The sequence below is a fragment of the Oncorhynchus nerka genome, linkage group LG6 (assembly GCF_034236695.1).
Source record: "Oncorhynchus nerka isolate Pitt River linkage group LG6, Oner_Uvic_2.0, whole genome shotgun sequence".
Lineage (NCBI taxonomy): Eukaryota > Metazoa > Chordata > Actinopteri > Salmoniformes > Salmonidae > Oncorhynchus > Oncorhynchus nerka.
Window position 1 is genome coordinate 60,212,748 of NC_088401.1, and position 25,017 is coordinate 60,237,764.

The 25,017-nt window shown below is 45.2% G+C and overlaps 1 protein-coding gene across 1 annotated transcript in view; it reads right to left on the reverse strand.

Annotated features, from left to right (window-relative positions):
* Nucleotides 1-528: 528 nt before the first annotated feature.
* LOC115130791 (alpha-1,3-mannosyl-glycoprotein 4-beta-N-acetylglucosaminyltransferase B) overlaps nucleotides 529-25,017 on the reverse strand; it is a 173,632-nt gene continuing 149,143 nt past the window's right edge. The window contains exons 9-15 of the mRNA XM_029662238.2: nucleotides 17,196-17,326; nucleotides 16,485-16,592; nucleotides 15,146-15,339; nucleotides 8,970-9,048; nucleotides 5,263-5,350; nucleotides 2,960-3,072; nucleotides 529-2,739 (exon numbers count right to left, since the gene is read on the reverse strand). Of these exons, the coding sequence (XP_029518098.1) occupies nucleotides 2,716-2,739; nucleotides 2,960-3,072; nucleotides 5,263-5,350; nucleotides 8,970-9,048; nucleotides 15,146-15,339; nucleotides 16,485-16,592; nucleotides 17,196-17,326 (737 nt within the window). The 3' untranslated portion in view covers nucleotides 529-2,715. The remainder of the gene's footprint in view (nucleotides 2,740-2,959; nucleotides 3,073-5,262; nucleotides 5,351-8,969; nucleotides 9,049-15,145; nucleotides 15,340-16,484; nucleotides 16,593-17,195; nucleotides 17,327-25,017) is intronic.

Below are 25,017 nucleotides of genomic sequence, written 5' to 3' on the forward strand. Positions count from 1 at the left end.
GTGTTCTATACATCCTGTTTTCTGAAGTGCCCTGACTGTATGCTGCTAAATGAAAATATCAAATAGCCTACCCTACAATATTATCACAAAACCTTATGGCCTAGAGATGCATTCAATCCGACCTGCGGAAGGAACTATAGCTCAATGGACATTTCTAAAAGTAATTTCCGATTGAGCCGACATAGTTTATGCAGCGTTTACAGTAAATGTGGACATTGCCTTTCAAAGTTGAATTGCAGAAAACGGGCACTCCAATTCTATCTAGCCCAATGTCATAGCTACACATAGGCCTACTCACTTGCATTTCTACCGAGCACCAAAGCCTATGGTGTCAAAATATCAATGGGACTTTGCAGTCACATGGTCCATTCATGAAATATGCAAGGAATGTGACCCCTGTACATGTGATTTGGTACCAGAAAAGTAGCGTAGCCTACCTTTCACAAAAGCAGACTAATTCACACGAGATTACTCAGATTTTTATTGAATTGACCAGAACAAATAACTTGAAACAAAAACAAACCCATGTCAATTGAAATTCCGTCTTTATTACAATTCACAGAATGGATAGATAACATCATTAAATATAGTTTATCTAAATGATACAAAATACAACATATAATAGCAATGCATTCCAGTGCACCTTACAAGAAAAGACAACTCTTTCTCCTTCTTAGCTCATTGGGTACAGTTCAGATTTTTCTATCCATAGCCCTACGTTGACTTAATGCACCCACGCACCTGCTACTGTATAGTGGCCATACCGATAGCAACGAAGGGGCTCCTAAAACAGCTTGTTTACTGGAGTCCACACCCCAATAAATGGAAAACAAGTTTAGGTCAGTTGTTGCTGAGAAACTGTGTTAACATTGAGCAGAATCAGAATCAATGTTGCATTCTGTATTCGATAGAAAAGCCACCTCGCTTCTGAGTTAAGTCCCCAAGTTTAATTTCGCTTTCAGTACACCTGTATTGGCTGAAATCCCATACTCCTGTTCTGTGCCGACAACTCTTAGGTTTCGATCAAGGGCTTTCAATGGTTTTTCGGTTGGGCTCTGATAAAGGAATGTTTTTTGGATCCAAGTATGCAAAAGCAAATGAATGTGTCCCTTTAACTGCAAAATACTTTGCATCTAGCAATACATAGAACTTGAGTTTGGCCCTTGCCGTCACAGAGCCTGTTTGGAAGATGTATAAGTCTGGTGTCAGGACAATTACAGTACTTTAATCAATTCCACCATCAATTCATTATAGTAGTAGTGCAGAACATGTGGAATGAGAGGGGTTGTCATATTGGACAGTTTCACTCTCTCATGAGACCTCACTTGAGTGGAAGAGAGGGGTCCTTCCTTGACTTCTTCATGGTCATTATGAGAAACATAGATTCTACTGAGAAGTAAAGATGATTCTTCATGCATTGATTAGAGCTACATATTTCTCTTACATCCGACTAGTCCAGACAATTACTCCACGTGTGTATCTGATATGTGGCTCCTTGGATTACAACTAACCTTGTGTATCTGATATGTGGCAGACATAGAAAATCCAACAGATATGTTTCCTGTAAATCAGAAATGTTTCCTGTATTATGGAGGCCGCTGTCTTTTCCAGTTCCCTAGCTAATGTAATTGAGTAGCTTGTGTCTGGCCTTGCCTTACATTGATTTATCCCCACAACCTGGTTAACTTCATGTCACATTAAGGCAAATTGATAGGCGGAGAAGGGGAAAAAACAATGTTAGGGAAGATGGTTCATGAAATAAATCTCAAACAGATGTTGGAACCATAATCATAATGTGCCTACATTGACTTCTGGCTTTAGAATTGACCATATAAAGATATTTTATTCAAACATTAGACATGTGTGTACTTTCTGGCTAAAGTTCTATTTCCATCTACACTGTATAGGCCTAGGCTACTTTTCTGACTGACTTTTGTGGACACTCACTGTAAATACATATCAACACACATAATAGAGATCATTCATATGATTGTGTTACATAAATATGCATATTAGGCCTATATCCACATACATAGGTATTTTCTGAATACATTTGATCGACTGCCCGAAAGCTCAGCCACAATTAAATACATTTTTGTGTGCGGAGACTATTTCCTGCTTCTCCCGTTTTGCCTTTTGCCTCCAGCACCTTCACAAATCAGCTATGAGTGTGCGGTAGATTCTGCCTACTGGGAATACATTTGGGTAAAACCAGTAACATTTGTCAAACATGATTATCAGTTATTGAAGTTGCACAATTCAGACATACCTGTATCTTGGTAACGTTGTAGGCCAAGTCTTTGATTCCGAAGCAGCAACATTTCATTGTCATAATGTCATCAAAAGGAGCTAAACAATCTTGCGAGCTATTTGACAATTACCAGTGTAATTACAATTATTTAAAACATAAACCTTTATGTACACATAAATACAGTTTCCTAAATACAGCGTCGTCTTTGTGTCGTTCACGCAGGGCGCGTTCTCCGATTACGCGTGTCTGGGAAGATCTTCCCACACGGTCTGTCAACCGTGGATTGAGTTGACAGTCTCAGAAGGACCCTGCGATGGCAAGATCTCGCCAACAGATGGCGCACTCCGACTACGCTCGAGAAACTAATTGCCAAAAGCCAGGGAATGAGTATAGCTTTCAAAGGCTCCATTCCTCTGCCGAACGGTCGAACGGATGACTGAGGTATTGCTGCGGGGTGTTGACATTCACTCTGCTTTCTTGATGAATATCTGAAGTGCAAGAGGAATAGCATTTGAGACAAAATCATATTCTATCTGTTTGAGGTATATATTCTACTTTACATTAGACCACTTTGAAGCCTGAAAACATCTGACCATTTTAGATTTTTCAGTGAACCAACACTTTAAGTTGCCTAAAATACAAGGGATTCTTTATAAGACAAGGCTTCCAAGGCTCTGTGGTGAGCGGGTGATGGCTGGGCCGGCTTACCTCGCTCAGGATGACCCAGACGGGGCAGTCTGTGATCACAGAGAGACGAAGGGCTTCCAGGGGCCCGAATGTGGGATCCACCTCTCCCTCGGCGATCCCATTATGGAACACTCCTAGAGGTCAGAGAGAGAGAGAGAGAGGATCGATATATCAGACCAACATCACCAATGTGGCTGGACATCTATAGAACCATTTCTGTGTTTACAAACATTGTCGCACGAGGGTGACGCGTGCAAGCTGGTGGCAGAACAAGGGGGAGTTCTTATAGAATGCCAGTAACTGGCCAAAAAAGCCTCCATTTACATGTTGTTTATGGATTGTAATTGGATTATAATTGGATTTTAAAGCTCGTTTGAATGTCCTGCTTAATGTAATGTTTGTGTCATCATCGCAAATCAGCTGCATTATACTTAGAAAACACTTCAACTTCAGCCAGTAAAGTGGCTCTTTGGCTAGCTTTTGCTACAGGCTACAGTATATCAATGAGCGTAGGCATTCTAGCAAACAACTGCTGTATCCAAAATAGTTATTTTGCAAAGATCACAACCAAACAGAATCTTAGTGACTGTTCAAGCAAGAATCAAAACATAATTGTAAGGGTACGAGAATCGGCAAAAGTTATTTTGTTTAGAAGTAATAACAACGTAAATCTAGGCTATGTTGAATGGGCGCAGATGGCGATGGCTTGCTTACTGCAGCCAAGAGTCGCACGCATCTGTGCGTCGTGTACTGAAAAAGGGTCTATTGACTTTGTCAGTAAACACTGTAGTCATGATGAAGCATTGTATTTCATTTGTACTTCAATAAATACTGCATGTGCTCCTAAATTCTAACAGAGAGCACATTAGATACAAGATATGTTGTGTTGACATTTCAATTGGTTCAAGGCAAGGCGCTGGTATCAAATATGACCATACCATGCATTCAGCTTGCTATGCTTTCTTTGTTGATCTACTACTGAAATGCTAACTATACACAATTAATTCTCTCTCGTATCAATCTTACACAGTGATAGAGTGACACAGTGATAGAGTGAGTTCTATGGTTTAGGTTACACTAAGCCTGAAAGTAGAGCTGGAGGGAGAAGAACCTGGTGAACATTTGATAGCAATATCGCACAATTAATTGACTACTGTGCCAGATTGATATTGATTCCCCCTTGAAATATTTATGAATGAGCAGGAGCGCTTGTAGTAATTTATATGCTGTCAGAAGGAGTACCTCTTTCAAGGGGATGAAAGCCTGTCTCTGTGTTACGGACAGTAATCACTGGCCTGGGGACGTGTTTGACTACTCAGAACACGCATCCTCACTCGCTGTCTCCTTCCTTCCTTCCTTCCTTCCTTCCTTCATTCCTTCCTTCCTTCCTTCCTTCCTTCCTTCCTTCCTTCCTTCATTGAATTAATCAACCATCTGTATGTCATTGGATAGATAATAGTGTACATGAAAGCAAGGTCTCTGCCCTATTGCATAACAAATCCACTCCTCAGATCTCTAATGAAGGAAGGAACGATGGTGTATCTAACACTGCCACTGATTCAGTTGTAATGGAATTGAGCTCAAACCCTTATTTCTACCTCATGTTAACTACATTTTACCCATCCTGCTTTTTCAATATGATATAAAACACTGTAGTGTCATTAAATCCAATTATTTTCAATGAGTACCATGCTATCGTTTTAAAGCGCACCGGTGCAACACTTGTCTTGCACTTCACACAATTTCAGAAAGAGCACCTAAGGTCCTCTAAAAACTGTGAAGGCAGTCCTTATCTACTCCTCCCGTCCTCCTGTGAAAGTCCTAGACGGTGCAGCAGCTAATCATGTGTTGGAGCGCTCAGTAATTGAGTGAGATGGATTTGTCAGGGGCCTGTGTATGAGCGTATGTGTGTGTGTTTGTGTTTGTGCATGTGTAATTTGTCAGGGCCTGTTAGTCCATGTGAACTATTCCTGTTTGCCAGTACCAGTTAGAATCTGGCACAAGGTTTTGTTAGATGAAGGGGACTGACGAATGGATGGATGAAAACAAAAGGGAAAGAATTTTGGAGGGATATTTTGGCAGGGAGTACAGTGTTGGATTCTCTAAAAAGATGACATCATTTTTATGACAGTGGAGTCCTTTGTTTGGCTTTGGGTGATTCTTTCTGCAGTACTAGTTCTTAACACTTCTGGTAAATACATCCCCAGTACTAATAACCACCTATTGAAACATGTCCATGGTAGCACGGCGCTAATTTCATTCTGGGTCATTTTCATTAGAGGGTACAGTAACAACATTTTTGCTACTGAAAGCAAAATACTCACCTATTCTGATAAAGCCGTCCTCTGTTCTGTGGTACTTTGGTGTTTTCTCTCTCCCCTCTTTCAAGGCCTCTTTTTCTGATTGGATATTCTGTAGGAGAAAGAGAGAGAGGTGTGTGAGGAACACACACACACACACACACACACACACACACACACACACACACACACACACACACACACACACACACACACACAACCAAGATCAATGCAGGCAGAAATCCTGTTTGATCTGCACTCAGATCACAGCTAAACATCTACTGTATACATCATCAACCAATGCATTGACAACAGCAAACTCCTTGCTACTGACCTCCTTTAATCTCCAAATTCAGTTAGTAAATCATACACACACACGCGCGCGCGCACACACACACCTCACGGCACTAGTTGTGAATTCAGATCAACCTAACTTTGACCTCGTCTTACAACATAAAAGTGAGAAAGATATCAATGGGTCATCATAGTTAATACAGCGGGACTCTTTAGTGTTGCTGCTGGGTCATAGCAATTGATACGGTTGGAGAAATATCTGTTTGACTCGCTTATCTAAAGCAATGAAGGAGAAAGGACAGGAGGGAAAACAATCTGACCTTTTGTGGCAGGATTTTCCCTTTCTGTTGGTCCTCTAAATAGAAATCAATGCATGCCCAATCACACAAGTAATTACAGATGTAGGACCTTAATTTGACCTATATTGTCACTGCAAAATAATCCTGCAGCAACAAGATTTGAACGTTTAGTGCATAATGTTGCTTGATCGGTGGTTAGGCTATTTGCTACATAAAGTAAGCTCCATAAAAAGTGCAATACTGTTAGTATAACCGTGTGTTAGTGTAGGTTTTCAGTGAATTTATGTAAATCACAAAGCTCATCTGTACTCTCAGTAATACAACAGTGATCAAATTAAGATCCTACTGTACATCTGTACGCTACACTGTAAAAATATGACATTTCCCGCCGTTTAACTGCATCTGACAGCGTCTCTCTCTCTCTCGCATCATCTTCTTGTTTTCTTATCTTTCCTCGTCTTTATTCTCTCTGTCTTTCCTTACCTTCCTTTCATCAAGCCTTTCTTCTCCATTCTAAGACCAGCATAACTTGTTATGACTCTAAAGACATGTAACACTTCTACTCATCATTAACACTTCTACTCATATTCTTCCCATAGGAGGAACAACAACAACAAAAAGAGAAACACTTCCACCCTCTTGCAGCATTACAGGGTCTCAATGACAGTCAGGTGTAGGGAGAGATTGAATGAGTGAAGGAGGGAAAATAAATAATAAAATAGAGATAGACAGAGAGGGAGGAGAGAGAGGGGGGAAAAAAATCCAGCTATTAATCTGTCATGGCGAGCGTCAGTTTGCGGAACCTAATCTGAAATCCCCACCTCGCCTAGCCACCCTGCCGGGTGAAATATTCTTTAAGGCGAAAGCTCTCAAACCGTGGCCGGCGGGAGACTGACTTGATTACCACCGCCCGGGAGTCCTCTTTTTCTGTTTCTTTCTCCACAATATCTCTCTCGTACTCTCTTTTTCTTTGAGAAAGAGACCCTCTCTCTGTCTTGAGTCATTTCTTATCTCTTCTCTGTGTCCTCTGGGGCTTAACACTGTGGGTGCTCGCCCTTAAACATGGCTTATGTGCTTCTATGTCAACCAGATGGAAGCTGACTTCACATGTCTTTCCACTTGAGAGAATTATATATCTTTCCACTTGAGGAAGAGTGATGTATCCAGTGTGGCGTTCCATGAGATGGGCTGTATCTCAATAGAAATAACAGAAAAGAATAGAGATCTCCTGAAAGTATATGATCTTGAGACCCTGTATGTAACAGTACATCCCTGTAGAACGCTTTCGACACCTTGCAGAGTCCATAGCCCGACAAATAGAGGCTGTTCTGAGGACAAAGGGGGTGTTCCTAGTGTTTGGTATACTCGGTATATGTAAGGGACATTGAACAATACGGAAGGTGTGTTCCACGAGGCGTTAGCGGACTTTCCACGGAGTTGCATTATTTTCCAGAGAACGCATAGAGCCCTGAGTTGACTGTCCCTTTCATACCATGGTTATAATTTAACACGTTTGCCACTAGAACTTTGATCATTTGCAGATAGAAATGTGTTCAACATCCACTGAAGTTTCTAGCAAGTTTACTAGATTGCTACAGTAGTTGCCTTGGTAACTAAACAAACAGACTTGCTAGTGTAGCTAACCAAACCATCAGTCCTAGCTGGCTATTATGAAAATCGAATTCAACAAATACCAATGCTGTTTTCAATTCAACTTTTGCTTTCAAAAGCAGCTCAAACAAAACATGTAAAAATTAACTATAGCCGTTGAATTCTACCATGCAAATATTCTGTGCATTTCAAGGAAATAATGCACGCTCTAGAGTGCCCTTCAAGCCAATCAGAAAGTAGTATTCAACAATGCCATGGTATAATTAAGTGATAATGCCCGAGAAGCTGGTGTTATATTGGCACAGGTGTTGTTATGCCCGAGACTAAGTCGAGTGCCGGCAAACCGTGCCAATATATCCTCCAAACACCAGCTTCGAAGGTATTATCACTTTTATACAACGGGTTACCAACATAATCAAATAATGGTTGACATTTTTCATAAAAAATGTTATTTTGATGAATTTATTCATGCTATTTCATACTACCTCAAGATATAGTCCCGACACAAATCTAGGGTTGCTACCCAAGCCAGCTGGTCATTCGTTCTATCGGTTCGGTTGCCAGAGACCCAACCCAGTCGTTTGTTCGTTCTAAATGTTCCATTGCCATACTGGCTGGCAACGTTCTTATCCCTTGCTTGCTAGCTAGCCAACTATGGTAACTAATGGTCACGTCAAACAGTACAGACAGAATAATAACAAAGTAGCTGCATTTGCATTAGTTTAAGCTGTTTCTTTGTGAAATTTATTTGGATACATAACAATGAGACACGATTTAGCCTGGCATAGAAAATGTGCTCTCTCGTCAGGACACTGTTGTTCAGAGGAGCTAGCCAACAATACAGCTAACACAATCACTTCAAACCGAAGCTGGAAAGACTGCAAACTAGCTGTACTTCGTTTTGTTTGACATTTTTTCAATTGACATTTCTTTGTATATCTCCATGAAAATGATGCTAGCTGTTTCATGATTTCAACTGACTGAGAAAAGCTGCATGCCTGCATATCTGTCTCGTTCCGACTCCTGATACGTTCATTACTATGGGACAGCTGGAGATCGAATTTGAATATTGAAATAATGTTGCAAATGTCAGAGAGGTAGACAGCAAGGTTTATACAAAGTTGAAAACTAAATGTTAGTCTAAAAGAAATGTGAGATAATGTCTAGATGCTTTTTATAGCGGAGATCGCGTTCATATATTGCCTGGCTGGGCTGATGAGATAGTGGATTGCGCAGTCAGATGGAACAGAGTAAATAGGCATTTTAGCGGTGGTAACTTGTGGAATAGACACAGGCTGGAATGCTCAATCAGCATTCAGGATTACATCCACCCGTTGTATAAATCACTGTAATTACATATATTTCCAGTGATATTACTATAGTAAATGTCTATGTACTGACAATCCTGGGACAGGATGAATCAGGCTTATAGTGGCGAGCTTCATATTGCAAGATAATATATGGTAAAGGTTATGTAATGGTAATAATGTGCTGGGATTGAATCGGGTAAATAGCGGTGAGACTCACGTCAAAAGGCAGCACCTCCACAGTGGTGTTGAACAGCTTGTCCCCTGGGTGCTCAATGTTCCCGCTACGGAAGAAATACCTTGAAAGATAGAGAGAGAGAGAGAGAGAGAGAGAGAGAGAGAGAGAGAGAGAGAGAGAGAGATAGATAGATAGATAGAGAGATAGATAGATAGAATAACAAATGGGGAGATGTCAATTTGATATTCAACACAAATTGATCCACCACGATCATCATCATCATTATGGGTGCTGTCACGTTCTGACCTTAATTTCCTTTGTTTTGTATTTATTTAGTATGGTCAGGGCGTGAGTTGGGTGGGTTGTCTATGTTTGTTTTTCTAGGTTTTGGGAATTTCTATGTTTCGGCCTAGTATGGTTCTCAATCAGAGGCAGGTGTCATTAGTTGTCTCTGATTGAGAATCATACTTAGGTAGCCTGGGTTTCACTGTGTGTTGGTGGGTGATTGTTTCCGTGTCTGTGTTTGTTTGCCACACGGTACTGTTTCGGTTTTGTTCACGTTTATTGTTTTGTATTCATTGAGTGTTCAGTTCATGTTTTTAAATAAACAACCATGGACACTTACCACGCCGCATCTTGGTCCGATCCTTGCTACACCTCCTCTTCAGACGAAGAGGAGGAAAACCCTTACAGGTGCACACTTTTCTTCAGACATGGACTTTTTTTTTGGTGCCATGAAAATGTTTAAAATTAACTTTAAAAAAATACATATTTGATGCAAAGACTAGAAATGGCTTGTTTGTTCAATATTACTATAAAAAATGCAGAATGGGGGCAGGGGGCGGGGGTTATTTAACAGATTGAATCATGATATAGTAACCCTACTGATTATTTCTCAATTGCAAGCTACTCATTGACAGGCCTCGAGCTACAGAACTTGACGTTTTCTGCTAAGGTGCAACCTTTGGTAGACTGATGGAAGGCTACTCAGAGTCAGAGTCTATGATACAGCGAAGCCTAATCAAACATGGCCGTGCTCATGGTTCTAACAGGCAAAGTCAAACGATACAATGAATTTGCTCATGGTGCACGGAACTCAAAAGATATGGAACAACACCATTGAATCAACACCATCGGACATGAAACAACGATATGCATGTAACAACAGCACAACAAAATAGATTAACAATTTTCTTTTGCAGGTGGCTTTTCATTTTATACATCAGTGGTGCAACCAACACAGTGGCGCATGTGAGTGAATCAAAACTGTCCAGTGGTCAAAATGATTCATCTTGAGGCAACGGGGGACAGGGTTTTAAAAGCAATCTGTTAATGATTATATCATATATAAAATGGCCATATCTATTTTAATATATACTAGCTCAAAACACTACTAATCATTGAACATGATAAATTACCCAATGGATCATTATCATTTTCAAGATGAAAAAAATGGGGGTGTACCCCTATTTTGAAAGTGGGGATACAGCTGGTCCATCATCATCAGCCAGCCAGCCAGCCAGTCACCCAGTTCAAACTCCCTCTACATTTTGCTTTGTCCAAATGCATGTTCCACCAAGTACAGCAGTCTGGACCACACCCCCCAAAAGAGCTACTGAGGTGATCACAGAGCCACAGCGTCACCATTAGAAGACACTGGTGACCACAGAGCCACAGCGTCACCATTAGAAGACACTGGTGACCACAGAGCCACAGCGTCAAAATTAGAAGACACTGGTGACCACAGAGCCACAGCGTCACCATTAGAAGACACTGGTGACCACAGAGCCACAGCGTCACCATTAGAAGACACTGGTGACCACAGAGCCACAGCGTCACCATTAGAAGACACTGGTGACCACAGAGCCACAGCGTCAAAATTAGAAGACACTGGTGACCACAGAGCCACAGCGTCACCATTAGAAGACACTGGTGACCACAGAGCCACAGCGTCACCATTAGAAGACACTGGTGATCACAGAGCCACAGCGTCACCATTAGAAGACACTGGTGACCACAGAGCCATAGCGTCACCATTAGAAGACACTGGTGACCACAGAGCCACAGCGTCACCATTAGAAGACACTGGTGACCACAGAGCCACAGCGTCAAAATTAGAAGACACTGGTGACCACAGAGCCACAGCGTCAAAATTAGAAGACACTGGTGACCACAGAGCCACAGCGTCAAAATTAGAAGACACTGGTGACCACAAAGCCACAGCGTCACCATTAGAAGACACTGGTGACCACAGAGCCACAGCATCAAAATTAGAAGACACTGGTGACCACAGAGCCACAGCGTCAAAATTAGAAAACACTGGTGACCACAGAGCCACAGCGTCACCATTAGAAGACACTGGTGACCACAGAGCCACAGCGTCAAATTTAGAAGACACTGGTGACCACAGAGCCACAGCGTCAAAATTAGAAGACACTGGTGACCACAGAGCCACAGCGTCACCATTAGAAGACACTGGTGACCACAGAGCCACAGCGTCAAAATTAGAAGACACTGGTGACCACAGAGCCACAGCGTCAAAATTAGAAGACAATGGTGACCACAGAGCCACAGCGTCACCGTTAGAAGACACTGGTGACCACAGAGCCACAGCGTCACCATTAGAAGACACTGGTGACCACAGAGCCACAGCGTCACCGTTAGAAGACACTGGTGACTACAGAGCCACAGCGTCACCATTAGAAGACACTGGTGACCACAGAGCCACAGCGTCACCATTAGAAGACACTGGTGACCACAGAGCCACAGCGTCACCATTAGAAGACACTGGTGACCACAGAGCCACAGCGTCACCATTAGAAGACACTGGTGACCACAGAGCCACAGCGTCACCGTTAGAAGACACTGGTGACCACAGAGCCACAGCGTCACCATTAGAAGACACTGGTGACCACAGAGCCACAGCTTCACCGCTAGAAGACACTGGTGACCACAGAGCCACAGCGTCACCATTAGAAGACACTGGTGACCACAGAGCCACAGCGTCACCATTAGAAGACACTGGTGACCACAGAGCCACAGCATCAAAATTAGAAGACACTGGTGACCACAGAGCCACAGCGTCACCATTAGAAGACACTGGTGACCACAGAGCCACAGTGTCACCATTAGAAGACACTGGTGACCACAGAGCCACAGCGTCACCATTAGAAGACACTGGTGACCACAGAGCCACAGCGTCACCATTAGAAGACACTGGTGACCACAGAGCCACAGCGTCACCATTAGAAGACACTGGTGACCACAGAGCCACAGCGTCAAAATTAGAAGACACTGGTGACCACAGAGCCACAGCGTCAAAATTAGAAGACACTGGTGACCACAAAGCCACAGCGTCACCATTAGAAGACACTGGTGACCACAGAGCCACAGCGTGACCACAGAATTAGAAGACACTGGTGACCACAGAGCCACAGCGTCAAAATTAGAAGACACTGGTGACCACAGAGCCACAGCGTCACCATTAGAAGACACTGGTGACCACAGAGCCACAGCGTCAAAACAGAGAAGACACTGGTGACCACAGAGCCACAGCGTCAAAATTAGAAGACACTGGTGACCACAGAGCCACAGCGTCACCATTAGAAGACACTGGTGACCACAGAGCCACAGTGTCACCATTAGAAGACACTGGTGATCACAGAGCCACAGCGTCACCATTAGAAGACACTGGTGACCACAGAGCCACAGCGTCACCATTAGAAGACACTGGTGACCACAGAGCCACAGCGTCAAAATTAGAAGACACTGGTGACCACAGAGCCACAGCGTCAGCCACAAATTAGAAGACACTGGTGACCACAGAGCCACAGCGTCAAAATTAGAAGACACTGGTGACCACAGAGCCACAGCGTCAAAATTAGAAGACACTGGTGACCACAGAGCCACAGCGTCAAAATTAGAAGACACTGGTGACCACAGAGCCACAGCGTCACCATTAGAAGACACTGGTGACCACAGAGCCACAGCGTCAAAATTAGAAGACACTGGTGACCACAGAGCCACAGCGTCAAAATTAGAAGACACTGGTGACCACAGAGCCACAGCGTCACCGTTAGAAGACACTGGTGACCACAGAGCCACAGTGTCAGCATTAGAGGACACTGGCGACCACAGAGACACAGCATCACCATTAGTAGACACTGGTGACCACAGAGACACAGCGTCACCATTAGAGGACACTGGTGACCACAGAGACACAGCGTCACCATTAGAAGACAGTGGTGACCACAGAGCCACAGCGTCACCATTAGAAGACAGTGGTGACCACAGAGACACAGCGTCACCACTAGAAGACACTGGTGACCACAGAGACACAGCGTCACCACTAGAAGACACTGGTGACCACAGAGACACAGCGTCACCACTAGAAGACAGTGGTGACCACAGAGCCACAGCATCACCACTAGAAGACAGTGGTGACCACAGAGACACAGCGTCACCACTAGAGGACAGTGGTGACCACAGAGACACAGCATCACCACTAGAAGACAGTGGTGACCACAGAGACACAGCGTCACCACTAGAAGAAAGTGGTGACCACAGAGGCATTATCACTTTGAGGGATCCAGAAGCAGATAGACCCTCTGCCCTGACAGTAATGTGAAGACATGGAGGAACAACGTGGTTGTTCTGATCTGTGACAGGGCCCCTATGCCTATTGAAAAAGTCATTTACATTCCTGTTTAAATACTGTATGTATTTTTACGTCATGCGTATGCAGATTATTCACATGGGACTAGGGGAGAGCAAGAGGGAAAGGGGGAGAGAGAGGGGAGAGCAAGAGGGAGAGAGAGAGGGAGAGAGAGAGGGGAGAGCAAGAGAGACAGTCTGGGACATGTGTGGAGATCTGTGTGGAGATCGTCTTTGTCCACTAGCACAGTGTATGTGTGTTTGTGCATGTGTGTGGGTCCATGTATTTTTGTGTATTCAAGCATGCCATGTACAATTGAAGTCGGAAGTTTACATACACTTAGGTTGGAGTCATTAAAACTTGGCTTTCAACCACTCCACAAATTTCTTGTTAACAAACTATAGCTTTAGAAAGTCGGTTAGGACATCTAATTAATTTTTCACAGACAGATTATTTCACTTATAATTCACTGTATCACAATTCCAATAAGTCAGAAGTTTACACACACTAAGTTGACCTTGCCTTTAAACAGCTTGAAATTCCATAAATTCCATTAAATGATGTCATGGCTTTATAAGATTCTAATTGACATTGTTTGAGTCAATTGGAGGTGTACCTTTGGATATATTTCAAGGCCTACCTTCAAACTCAGTGCCTCTTTGCTTGACATCATGGGAAAATCTAAAGAAATCAGCCAAGACGGTACCACGTTCATCTGTACAAACAATAGTACGCAAGTATAAACACCATGGGACCATGCAGCCGTTGTCATACCGCTCAGGAAGGAGACGCGTTCTGTCTCCTAGAGATGAATGTACTTTGGTGCAAAAAGTGCAAATCAATCCCCGAACAACAGCAAAGGATCTTGTGAAGATGCTGGAGGAAACAGGTACAAAAGTATCTATATCTACAGTAAAACGAGTCCTATATCGCCATAACCTGAAAGGCTACTCAGCAAGGAAGAAGCCACCGCTCCAAAACAACCATAAAAAAGCCAGACTACGGTTTGAATCTGCACATGGGGACCAAGATCGTACTTTTTGGAGAAATGTCCTCTGGTCTGATGAAACAAAAATATAACTGTTTGGCCATAATGACCATTGTTATGTTTGGAGGAAAAACAAGGAGTCTTGCAAGCCAAAGAACACCATCCCAACCGTGAAGCACGGGGGTGGCAGCATCATGTTGTGGGGGTGCTTTGCTGCAAGAGGGACTGGTGCACTTCACAAAATAGATGGCATCATGAGGGAGGACAATTATGTGGATATATTGAAGCAACATCTCAAGACATCAGTCAGGAAGTTAAAGCTTGTTTGCAAATGGGTCTTCTAAATGGACAATGACCACAAGCACACTTCCAAAGTTGTGGCAATATGGCTTAAGGACAACAAAGTCAAGGTATTGGAGTGGCCATCACAAAGCCCTGACATCAATCCTATAGAACATTTGTGGGCAGAACTGAATTGTGAAAAACTGAGTTTAAATATATTTGGCTAAGGTGTACGTAAACTTCCGAATTCAACTGTATGTGTGTGTATCCAAGCATGTGAGCACACACACACACCTTTCGATGCGGACGGGCGTGAAGAAGCGGATGCGGATGAAGTCCCCAGCCACAGGGGTAAAGGCCCAGAAGAAGTCCTCTCCCAGGTAGGCCTTCTCCAGGGTGAAGTGCTGGTAGGTCTTCAGGCTGGTGGTCACCTCCGCCAGCGGGTTGGCGTGGCCCTTGTGCAGGGTCTGCTTGCCAAAGTCCTTGTCCTGGAATGAATAATTAGAAATAAAGAGGAGGGTTTAGGGAGAAGATATGAGGGTGTTTCTAGATATCGTTCTCACATTGACTTTGAGGGTGCAGTTCGAAAGACAGGGATGAATTCTGAATTGAGATCTGGAAGTCTGACTTAAATGTTCATTTAAATCCTTTAACTATTCCATTTACATGATTTACTTGAAAATGAATGTGAGTCATAGTCTCTCATCTCTCCTCCAAGTGGCTTTGGGGTTGAGAGTAACTACATTACTGTTGGCCAAAATGATGAAATTCCACATGGAGAATGTGCAATTTCATGATAAAAGAGAATAGTATATTTCTAACACCAGATAATGTCACAACAAATCTCTGAGAGATGACTTGTAGCACTGTAAAACATTTTCAGCTTGCTTATAGGCCGTTGCAACTGTAAGTCAAATTCCTACGATAATGATGATGGTGACAGTGCATCCAATTCATCCCATTCTAGCTGAATGTGTCATAGTTCTAATTGTACCTATCCCCATTCAAATAAACAATTGAATATAATAAATCAAATACTCTTCATCAAATACGAGTATTTGCTAAATACATGTAAGCATTAATGTATAGAAAGTGGTGAGCTGGTCTGCTTGGTAAAGAATCTCTGAATTGAGAAAGCCTTGGTCCAGGACGAGCGGATCAATAGTGAATTGATTGGGTTAGACCAGGTTTTCCCAAACTCGGTCCCGGGGATATTTAAAGTTGAGTTGGATATTTAAATCAGCTGTGTAGTGCTAGGGCAAAAACCAAAACATGCACCCAGCACCGAGTTTGGAGAACCCTGGGTTAGACTACAGTAGCAGTATTCAGGCTGATATCCATTGCTCTTAATAACACAGTAATCAGAGACATTAAACAAAGTCTTTACAGCTGGAGTCTGTATGGTGACTTGGAATGCATTCCAGTACTGCAGGGCTCAGAGACTTGAAAACGAATATTTGAACATACACAGACTTTAGTAGATAATATGACACATGCACAGTGAGTGGATGCTAGTAAGCCCCATGTACGCACACACACACACACACACACACACACACACACACACACACACACACACACACACACACACACACACACACACACACACACACACACACACACACACACACACCTTGAGTTTCTGGATCTTTCCGGCCAGGGAAGAGTGGGTGCCCACATGCTGGAAGAGAGAGGGCTTGAAGCGAATTCTCAGGTTGGCCTTCTGCCTGTCGCAGTGTTTCTGTGTGTGACAGGCAGGGGAGAGGTGGGAAAGAGGAGGAGGGAGAGAAAAAGAGAGTATGAGTGTGTCACAGGCAGGGGAGAGGTGGGAAAGAGGAGAAGAGAGAGATAAATAGAGTATGAGTGTGTCAGGCAGGGGAGAGGTGGGAAAGAGGAGGAGGGAGAGAGAAAGAGAGTATGAGTGTGACAGGCAGGGGAGAGGTGGGAAAGAGGAGAAGAGAGAGAGAAAGAGAGTATGAGTGTGTGACAGGCAGGGGAGAGGTGGGAAAGAGGAGAAGAGAGAGAGAAAGAGAGTATGAGTGTGTGACAGGCAGGGGAGAGGTGGGAAAGAGGAGGAGGGAGAGAGAAAGAGAGTATGAGTGTGTGAGAGTTGCACCATTTTCTGAGACTGAGACCAGTTTGGAAAGTCACAGTATTTACATGTAACTCCCTGCTTGGATACTCTGTAACAGATCTGTATTTTCTCTCTCCCTTGAAGTAATCACTGATCTAACATGACTGGGTCTGAAGGACAGCTTGTACCAGGACAGTGGTTACCACAACATATAAGGAAAGGTTTACTTCCAACTGGGCCTAGGTTTACCATGGGAGAGGTTGAACTTACCGCGTCCTTCTCTGGGTTGCACACCTTAACCCACATGATGTGATCCAGCAACCAATCAATTGGCTTGTCCTTGTAGAACATTAGCATAAACTCAACAATCAGCGACAGGTCCACGGACTTGAACATCTTACCTGAGAAGAGACGATATACAACTTATTTACACTGCTTGACATCATCAAATAGCACCAAATGATGTTCAGCTAATACCTTATTCATTTCTAAACGTTTCATCATATCTTGAGCCTATGAAACACTACTACCCAATTGTAAAGCGTCCCTTAGCTCCTATCCCAAGGCCCTTTGTGAAAATCTGAAAGGTCTGAAGGGATTGGACAGGTTTTTGAAATATGGTTTTTAACTACATTGCCCTCTGCTAGTTGGACAATTCTATCCTTTCAGATGTATTAGAAGGGGGGCCATTTGGAATTGGTGAAAAGTAGAAAGTAGAGTGCAACAAGGACCTAGAACAGAGGCTAAACTTAGCCAATGTGCTCTGAAATTAAATCAGAATGAAACAGAATTGCACACGGACCCTTGAGCACTGAATTTAATCTAATGTAATTTAATTGTCAGATTAATACTGATTAATGCATTAGAGGCAATTTCATAAAGTCACCAAGTGGGTTAGAAGAGGAAATCATTTTTGGTCAAAACGAGGACGTTTGCAGTATGTTGTTTAAAGGAATTTGATTATTTTACAGGTGTTTAATTGTAATGCTTTGAAGCTCTTTCCACTATAATGTTTTCCAGCTATTATAGTCATTACAAAGACAGATGATTCAGTTTAGCCAATTACAAGAACAGAAATACCTAATTTTTTGCTAGAGTGTAAGAACAGGATGTATGGTCTTGTTTGTCCTCATATGAAACATAATCCAACAAAATACACATGCACTCAGCCACCCACCTGTGCACACTGAATTAAAAAAGTATTCTCCTCTCCTCTCCACATGCCTCTCCCCCAGTCTCTCTTTATACCTCCCTACCCCTCTGTACATGAAACCACTTCTCTCTTCTCGCTCTCCTCCATCCCTTTCTCTCTGGTTACAACATCTCTACTGAGGTCAACACTCTTTCCCTGGTTGAGCTGTAGCATTCACCCTCCTATTGCAAGGTTTACGATGCCACAGCAACATGAGTTTATGAGAGAGAGAGAGCGGCAGAGAGAGAGAGAGAGAGAGAGAGAGAGAGAGAGAGAGAGAGAGAGAGGAGAGAGTGGAGAGAGAGGGGGTAAAGCGCTTGTGTAAGGGAAGGAGTTACAACTCATTACAATCCCACAGAGAGGTTGAGGGAAAGAAGGATGGAAGGAAGGGAGGAGAGAGACAGAAAGGGGAGGATGGAGCAAGAGATGGGTAGAAACAGAGAGGGTGAAAGGTCAGGTGGTCAAGTGAGAGGAGTTCAGCTAACAGTCATTATAGAACCTGATGTGGAAGGGGGAGTGTAGGAGTGGAGAGATGGACTGTAAGATAGGTAAAGAGGGAGACAGACATAGTGAGGGAAAGTGGGGCGAACATTCATTACAGGCCTGCTGACAGGGAGAGATTAGGGAGGTGGCTGCAGGAAGGAAGGTGTGTGTGGAAGGGTGAGAGAGACTCATCTCTTCAGTAGGTCCTATGATTGAGTGTAGTCTGGCCCAGGGGTGTGAATGTGAACGGAAAGGCACTGGAGCGACAAACCACCCTTGCTGTCTCTGCCTGGCCGGTTCCCCTCTCTCCACTGGGATTCTCTGCCTCTAACCCTTGTGCTCTCCAATGCCATCCCTAGGAGGGGTGCGTCACTTGAGTGGGTTGAGTCTCTGACGTGATCTTTCTGTCCGGGTTGGAGCCCCCCTCGGGTTCGTGCCGTGTGGGAGATCTTCATGGGCTATACTCGGCCTTGTCTCAGGGTAGTGAGATGGTGGTTGAGTTGGTGGTTGAAGATATCCCTCTAGTGGTGTGGGGGCTGTGTTTTGGCAAAGTGGGTGAGGTTATATCCTGCCTGGTTGGCCCTGTCCGGTGGTATAGTCGGACGAGGACACAGTGTCTCCCAACCCCTCCTTTCTCAGCCTCCAGTAATTATGCTGTAGTAGTTTATGTGTTGGGGGGCTAGGGTCAGTCTGTTATATCTGTAGTATTTCTCCTGTCTTATTCAGTGTCCTGTGTGAATTTAAGTATGCTTCCTCTAATTCTCTCTCTCTCTTCTCTTTGAGAACCGGAGCCCTAGGACCATGCCTCAGGACTACCTGGCCTGATGACTCCTTGCTGTCCCCAGTCCAACTGGTTGTGCTGATGCTCCAGTTTCAACTGTTCTGCCTGCGGCTATGGAACACTGACCTGTTCACCGGACGTGCTACCTTGTCCCGGACCTGCTGTTTTCGACCCTCTCTCTCTACTGCACCTGCTGTCTCTAACTCTGAATGATCGGCTATGAAAAGCCAACTGACATTTACTCCTGTTGCACCCTCTAAAACCACTGTGATTATTATTATTTGACCCTGCTGGTCATCTATGAACGTTTGAACATCTTGGCTATGTACTGTTATAATCTCCACCCGGCACAGCCAGAAGAGGACTGGCCACCCCTCAAAGCCTGGTTCCTCTCTAGGTTTCTTCCTTGGTTCTGGCCTTTCATGAGGAAGCCGCTGTGCGTCCTCATCTGCATTGCTTGCTGTTTGGGGTTTTAGGCTGGGTTTCTGTACAGCACTTTGTGACATCGGCTGATGTAAAAAGGGCTTTATAAATACATTTGATTGATTGATTGATTGAGAGAGAGAGAGGGGAGGTGGGATGCTGGAAGGAAGGTGTGTGTGTGCGTGTGTGTGAGTTAGTGGAAGGGGGTGAGAGTGAGTGAATGAGTATAGAAGGATTACAGAATGAAAGTGTGCCCGCATGTGTGTGTGTTCGTGGGTATGTGCATAATAGCAAGGGTTCTGTGATTGTGTGCTGTCTCTGATGTGGAATTCTGCTTTCATCAGGCAGGTGTGTGATCTCCTGAGTCAGTCACTAAATCAGGCAGTAGAGTCAGTTTCAGTGAGTCACCGACTCACAGAATAAGTAGGCTCACTGAACCCCGGATCTGAGACCCAGTATGACCCAGTGACTCACGTAGACTGACTCTACTGATTGTTCTCAGAACAGGGCAGCTTACCAATTTAAGAATTTCCTCACACTGACCTATGTTGTCTAGGGGAAAAATATAATCTAAGTGACAAAGTCATAAAAAGGTCAACACGTACACACCCGCACACACCTTTGGATAACCTCTATGGGCAGCCACACACCTGGGGATAACCCCTATAGGCAGCCACACACCTGGGGATAACCTCTATAGGCAGCCACACACCTGGGGATAACCTCTATAGGCAGCCACACACCGGGGTATAACCTCTATAGGCAGCCACACACCGGGGTATAACCTCTATAGGCAGCCACACACCTGGGGATAACCTCTATAGGCAGCCACACACCTGGGGATAACCTCTATAGGCAGCCACACACCGGGGTATAACCTCTATGGGCAGCCACACACCTGGGGATAACCTCTATAGGCAGCCACACACCGGGGTATAACCTGTATGGGCAGCCACACACCTGGGGATAACTTCTATAGGCAGCCACACACCGGGGTATAACCTCTATAGGCAGCAACACACCTGGGGATAACCTCTAAAGGCAGCCACACACCTGGGGATAAGCTCTATAGGCAGTCACACACATGGGGTATAACCTCTATAGGCAGCCACACACCTGGGGATAACCTCTATAGGCAGCCACACACCGGGGTATAACCTCTATAGGCAGCCACACACCTGGGGATAACCTCTATAGGCAGCCACACACCTGGGGATAACCTCTATAGGCAGCCAAACTCCTGGGGATAACCTCTATAGGCAGCCACACACCTGGGGATAACCTCTAAAGGAAGCCACACACCGGGGTATAACCTCTATAGGCAGCCACACACCGGGGTATAACCTCTATAGGCAGCCACACACCTGGGGATAACCTCTATAGGCAGCCACACACCTGGGGATAACCTCTATAGGCAGCCACACACCGGGGTATAACCTCTATAGGCAGCCACACACCTGGGGATAACCTCTATAGGCAGCCACACACCTGGGGATAACCTCTATAGGCAGCCAAACTCCTGGGGATAACCTCTATAGGCAGCCACACACCTTTGGATAACCTCTATAGGCAGCCACACACCGGGGTATAACCTCTATAGGCAGCCACACACCGGGGTATAACCTCTATAGGCAGCCACACACCGGGGTATAACCTCTATAGGCAGCCACACACCTGGGGATAACCTCTATAGGCAGCCACACACCTGGGAATAACCTCTATAGGCAGCCACACACCTGGGGATAACCTCTATAGGCAGTCACACAGCGGGGTATAACCTCTATAGGCAGCCACACACCTGGGTATAACCTCTATAGGCAGCCACATACCTGGGGATAACCTATATAGGCAGCCACACACCTGGGGATAACCTCTATAGGCAGCCACACACCTGGGGATAACCTCTATAGGCAGCCACACACCTGGGGATAACCTCTATAGGCAGCCACACACTGGGGTATAACCTCTATAGGCAGCCACACACATGGGTATAACCTCTATAGGCAGCCACACACCTGGGGATAACCTCTATAGGCAGCCACACACCTGGGGATAACCTCTATAGGCAGCCACACACCTGGGGATAACCTCTATAGACAGCCACACCCCTGGGGATAGCCTCTATAGGCAGCCACACACCTGGGGATAACCTCTATAGGCAGTCACACACCTGGGGATAACCTATATAGGCAGCCACACACCTGGGGATAACCTCTATAGGAAGCCACACACCTGGGGATAACCTCTATAGGCAGCCACACACCTTTGGATAACCTCTATAGGCAGCCACACACCTGGGGATAACCTCTATAGGCAGCCACACCGGGGTATAACCTATATAGGCAGCCACACACCTGGGGATAACCTCTATAGGCAGCCACACTCCTGGGGATAACCTCTATAGGCAGCCACACACCTGGGGATAACCTCTATAGGCAGCCACACACCTGGGGATAACCTCTATAGGCAGCCACACACCTGGGGATAACCTCTATAGGCAGCCACACACTGGGGTATAACCTCTATAGGCAGCCACACACCTGGGGATAAACTCTATAGGCAGCCACACACCTGGGGACAACCTCTATAGGCAGCCACACACCTGGGGATAACCTCTATAGGCAGCCACACACCGGGGTATAACCTCTGTAGGCAGCCACACACCGGGATATAACCTCTATAGGCAGCCACACACCTGGGGATAACCTCTATAGGCAGCCACACACATTTGGATAACCTCTATAGGCAGCCACACACCTGGGGTATAACCTCTATAGGCAGCCACACACCTGGGGATAACCTCTATAGGCAGCCACACACCGGGGTATAACCTCTATAGGCAGCCACACACCTGGGGATAACCTATATAGACAGCCACACTCCTGGGGATAACCTCTATAGGCAGCCACACACCTGGGGATAACCTCTAAAGGAAGCCACACACTGGGGATAACCTCTATAGGCAGCCACACACCTGGGGATAACCTCTATAGGCAGCCACACACCTGGGGATAACCTATATAGGCAGCCACACACCTGGGGATAACCTATATAGGCAGCCACACACTGGGGATAACCTCTATAGGCAGCCACACACCTGGGGATAACCTCTATAGGCAGCCACACACCTGGGGATAACCTCTATAGGCAGCCACACACCGGGGTATAATCTCTATAGGCAGCCACACACCTGGGGATAACCTCTATAGGCAGCCACACACCGGGGTATAACCTCTATAGGCAGCCACACACCTGGGGATAACCTCTATAGGCAGCCACACTCCTGGGGATAACCTCTATAGGCAGCCACACACCTGGGGATAACCTCTAAAGGAAGCCACACACCTGGGGATAACCTCTATAGGCAGCCACACACCTGGGGATAACCTATATAGGCAGCCACTCACCTGGGGATAACCTCTATAGGCAGCCACACACCGGGGTATAACCTCTATGGGCAGCCACACACCTGGGGATAACCTCTATAGGCAGCCACACACCGGGGTATAACCTCTACAGGCAGCCACACACCTGGGATAACCTCTATAGGCAGCCACACACCGGGTATAACCTCTATAGGCAGCCACACACCTGGGGATAACCTCTATAGGCAGCCACACACCCGGGGTATAACCTCTATAGGCAGCAACACACCTGGGGATAACCTCTAAAGGCAGCCACACACCTGGGGATAAGCTCTATAGGCAGCCACACACATGGGGTATAACCTCTATAGGCAGCCACACACCTGGGGATAACCTCTATAGGCAGCCACACACCGGGGTATAACCTCTATAGGCAGCCACACACCTGGGGATAACCTCTAAGGGCAGTCACACACCGGGGTATAACCTCTATAGGCAGCCACACACCTGGGGATAACCTCTATAGGCAGCCACACACCTGGGTATAACCTCTATAGGCAGCCACACACCTGGGGATAACCTATATAGGCAGCCACACACCTGGGGATAACCTCTATAGGCAGTCACACACCTGGGGATAACCTCTATAGGCAGCCACACACTGGGGTATAACCTCTATAGGCAGCCACACACCGGGGTATAACCTCTATAGGCAGCCACACACCTGGGGATAACCTCTATAGGCAGTCACACACCGGGGTATAACCTCTATAGGCAGCCACACACCGGGGTATAACCTCTATAGGCAGCCACACACCTGGGGATAACATCTATAGGCAGCCACACACCTGGGGATAACCTCTATAGGCAGCCACACACCTGGGTATAACCTCTATAGGCAGCCACACACCTGGGGATAACCTCTATAGGCAGCCACACACCGGGGTATAACCTCTATAGGCAGCCACACACCTGGGTATAACCTCTATAGGCAGCCACACACCTGGGGATAACCTCTATAGGCAGCCACACTCCTTGGGATAACCTCTATAGGCAGCCACACACCTGGGGATAACCTCTATAGGCAGCCACACACCATAACTTCAATGCTGAGTTATACAAAACAGCCTTTGAATGCGGTCTTATAACAAAATGCTCAGGTTAAATGTCAAAAGCATAACATTCCATTTTCATCTGTATTTTATGGAGAGCCATTTAACTATCTGTCATCTTTCCATTTTCTACAATGTTGGCTTCAATTTGAGGTCTAATGTGACTGTATCCATGAATCAACACCTCTCTCTCTCCCTCTAACAATCCACTCTTTCCTTGTACTCGTATGCACAGCCATACACGCAGATGGCTGCCACCTGATTCTCCCTGATTGTGCCGGCTGCTAGCCCTGTCACGCTGGTTAGCTGCAGAATGCTAATGAGAGCAGAGGGGAGAGAAAGGAGCAGTCGCTAACCACTAGCTAGGGCTCCTAAAAACACCTGAGAGAGCCCCATCGGAGCACAACCCATCAGATTACTGCTCACAAATCCTCCTGTCGCCTAGCCGGAATGATGTATTTAGCGCTGCATGGCTTATCCTGTGAGGGGAATATTGTTATGGTGTGTCTCGGATCATTATCGTCACAGTGACGGCTAATTATCTTATGTAATTGTGTTTTGAGGCAGTCAAACACTGACTGCACTAAGCCTAAAACAGAGGCTGTGTCGCTCTATGGCCGGGTAATGATGCATGATGAGTATAGGAGATTGGATACATGTGCACAAACCAGGCAAACCTTCTTCGCGAGATTAATTTCTCCATCTTTAGGGAATAAGAAGCAAAAAGGTAAGAGTA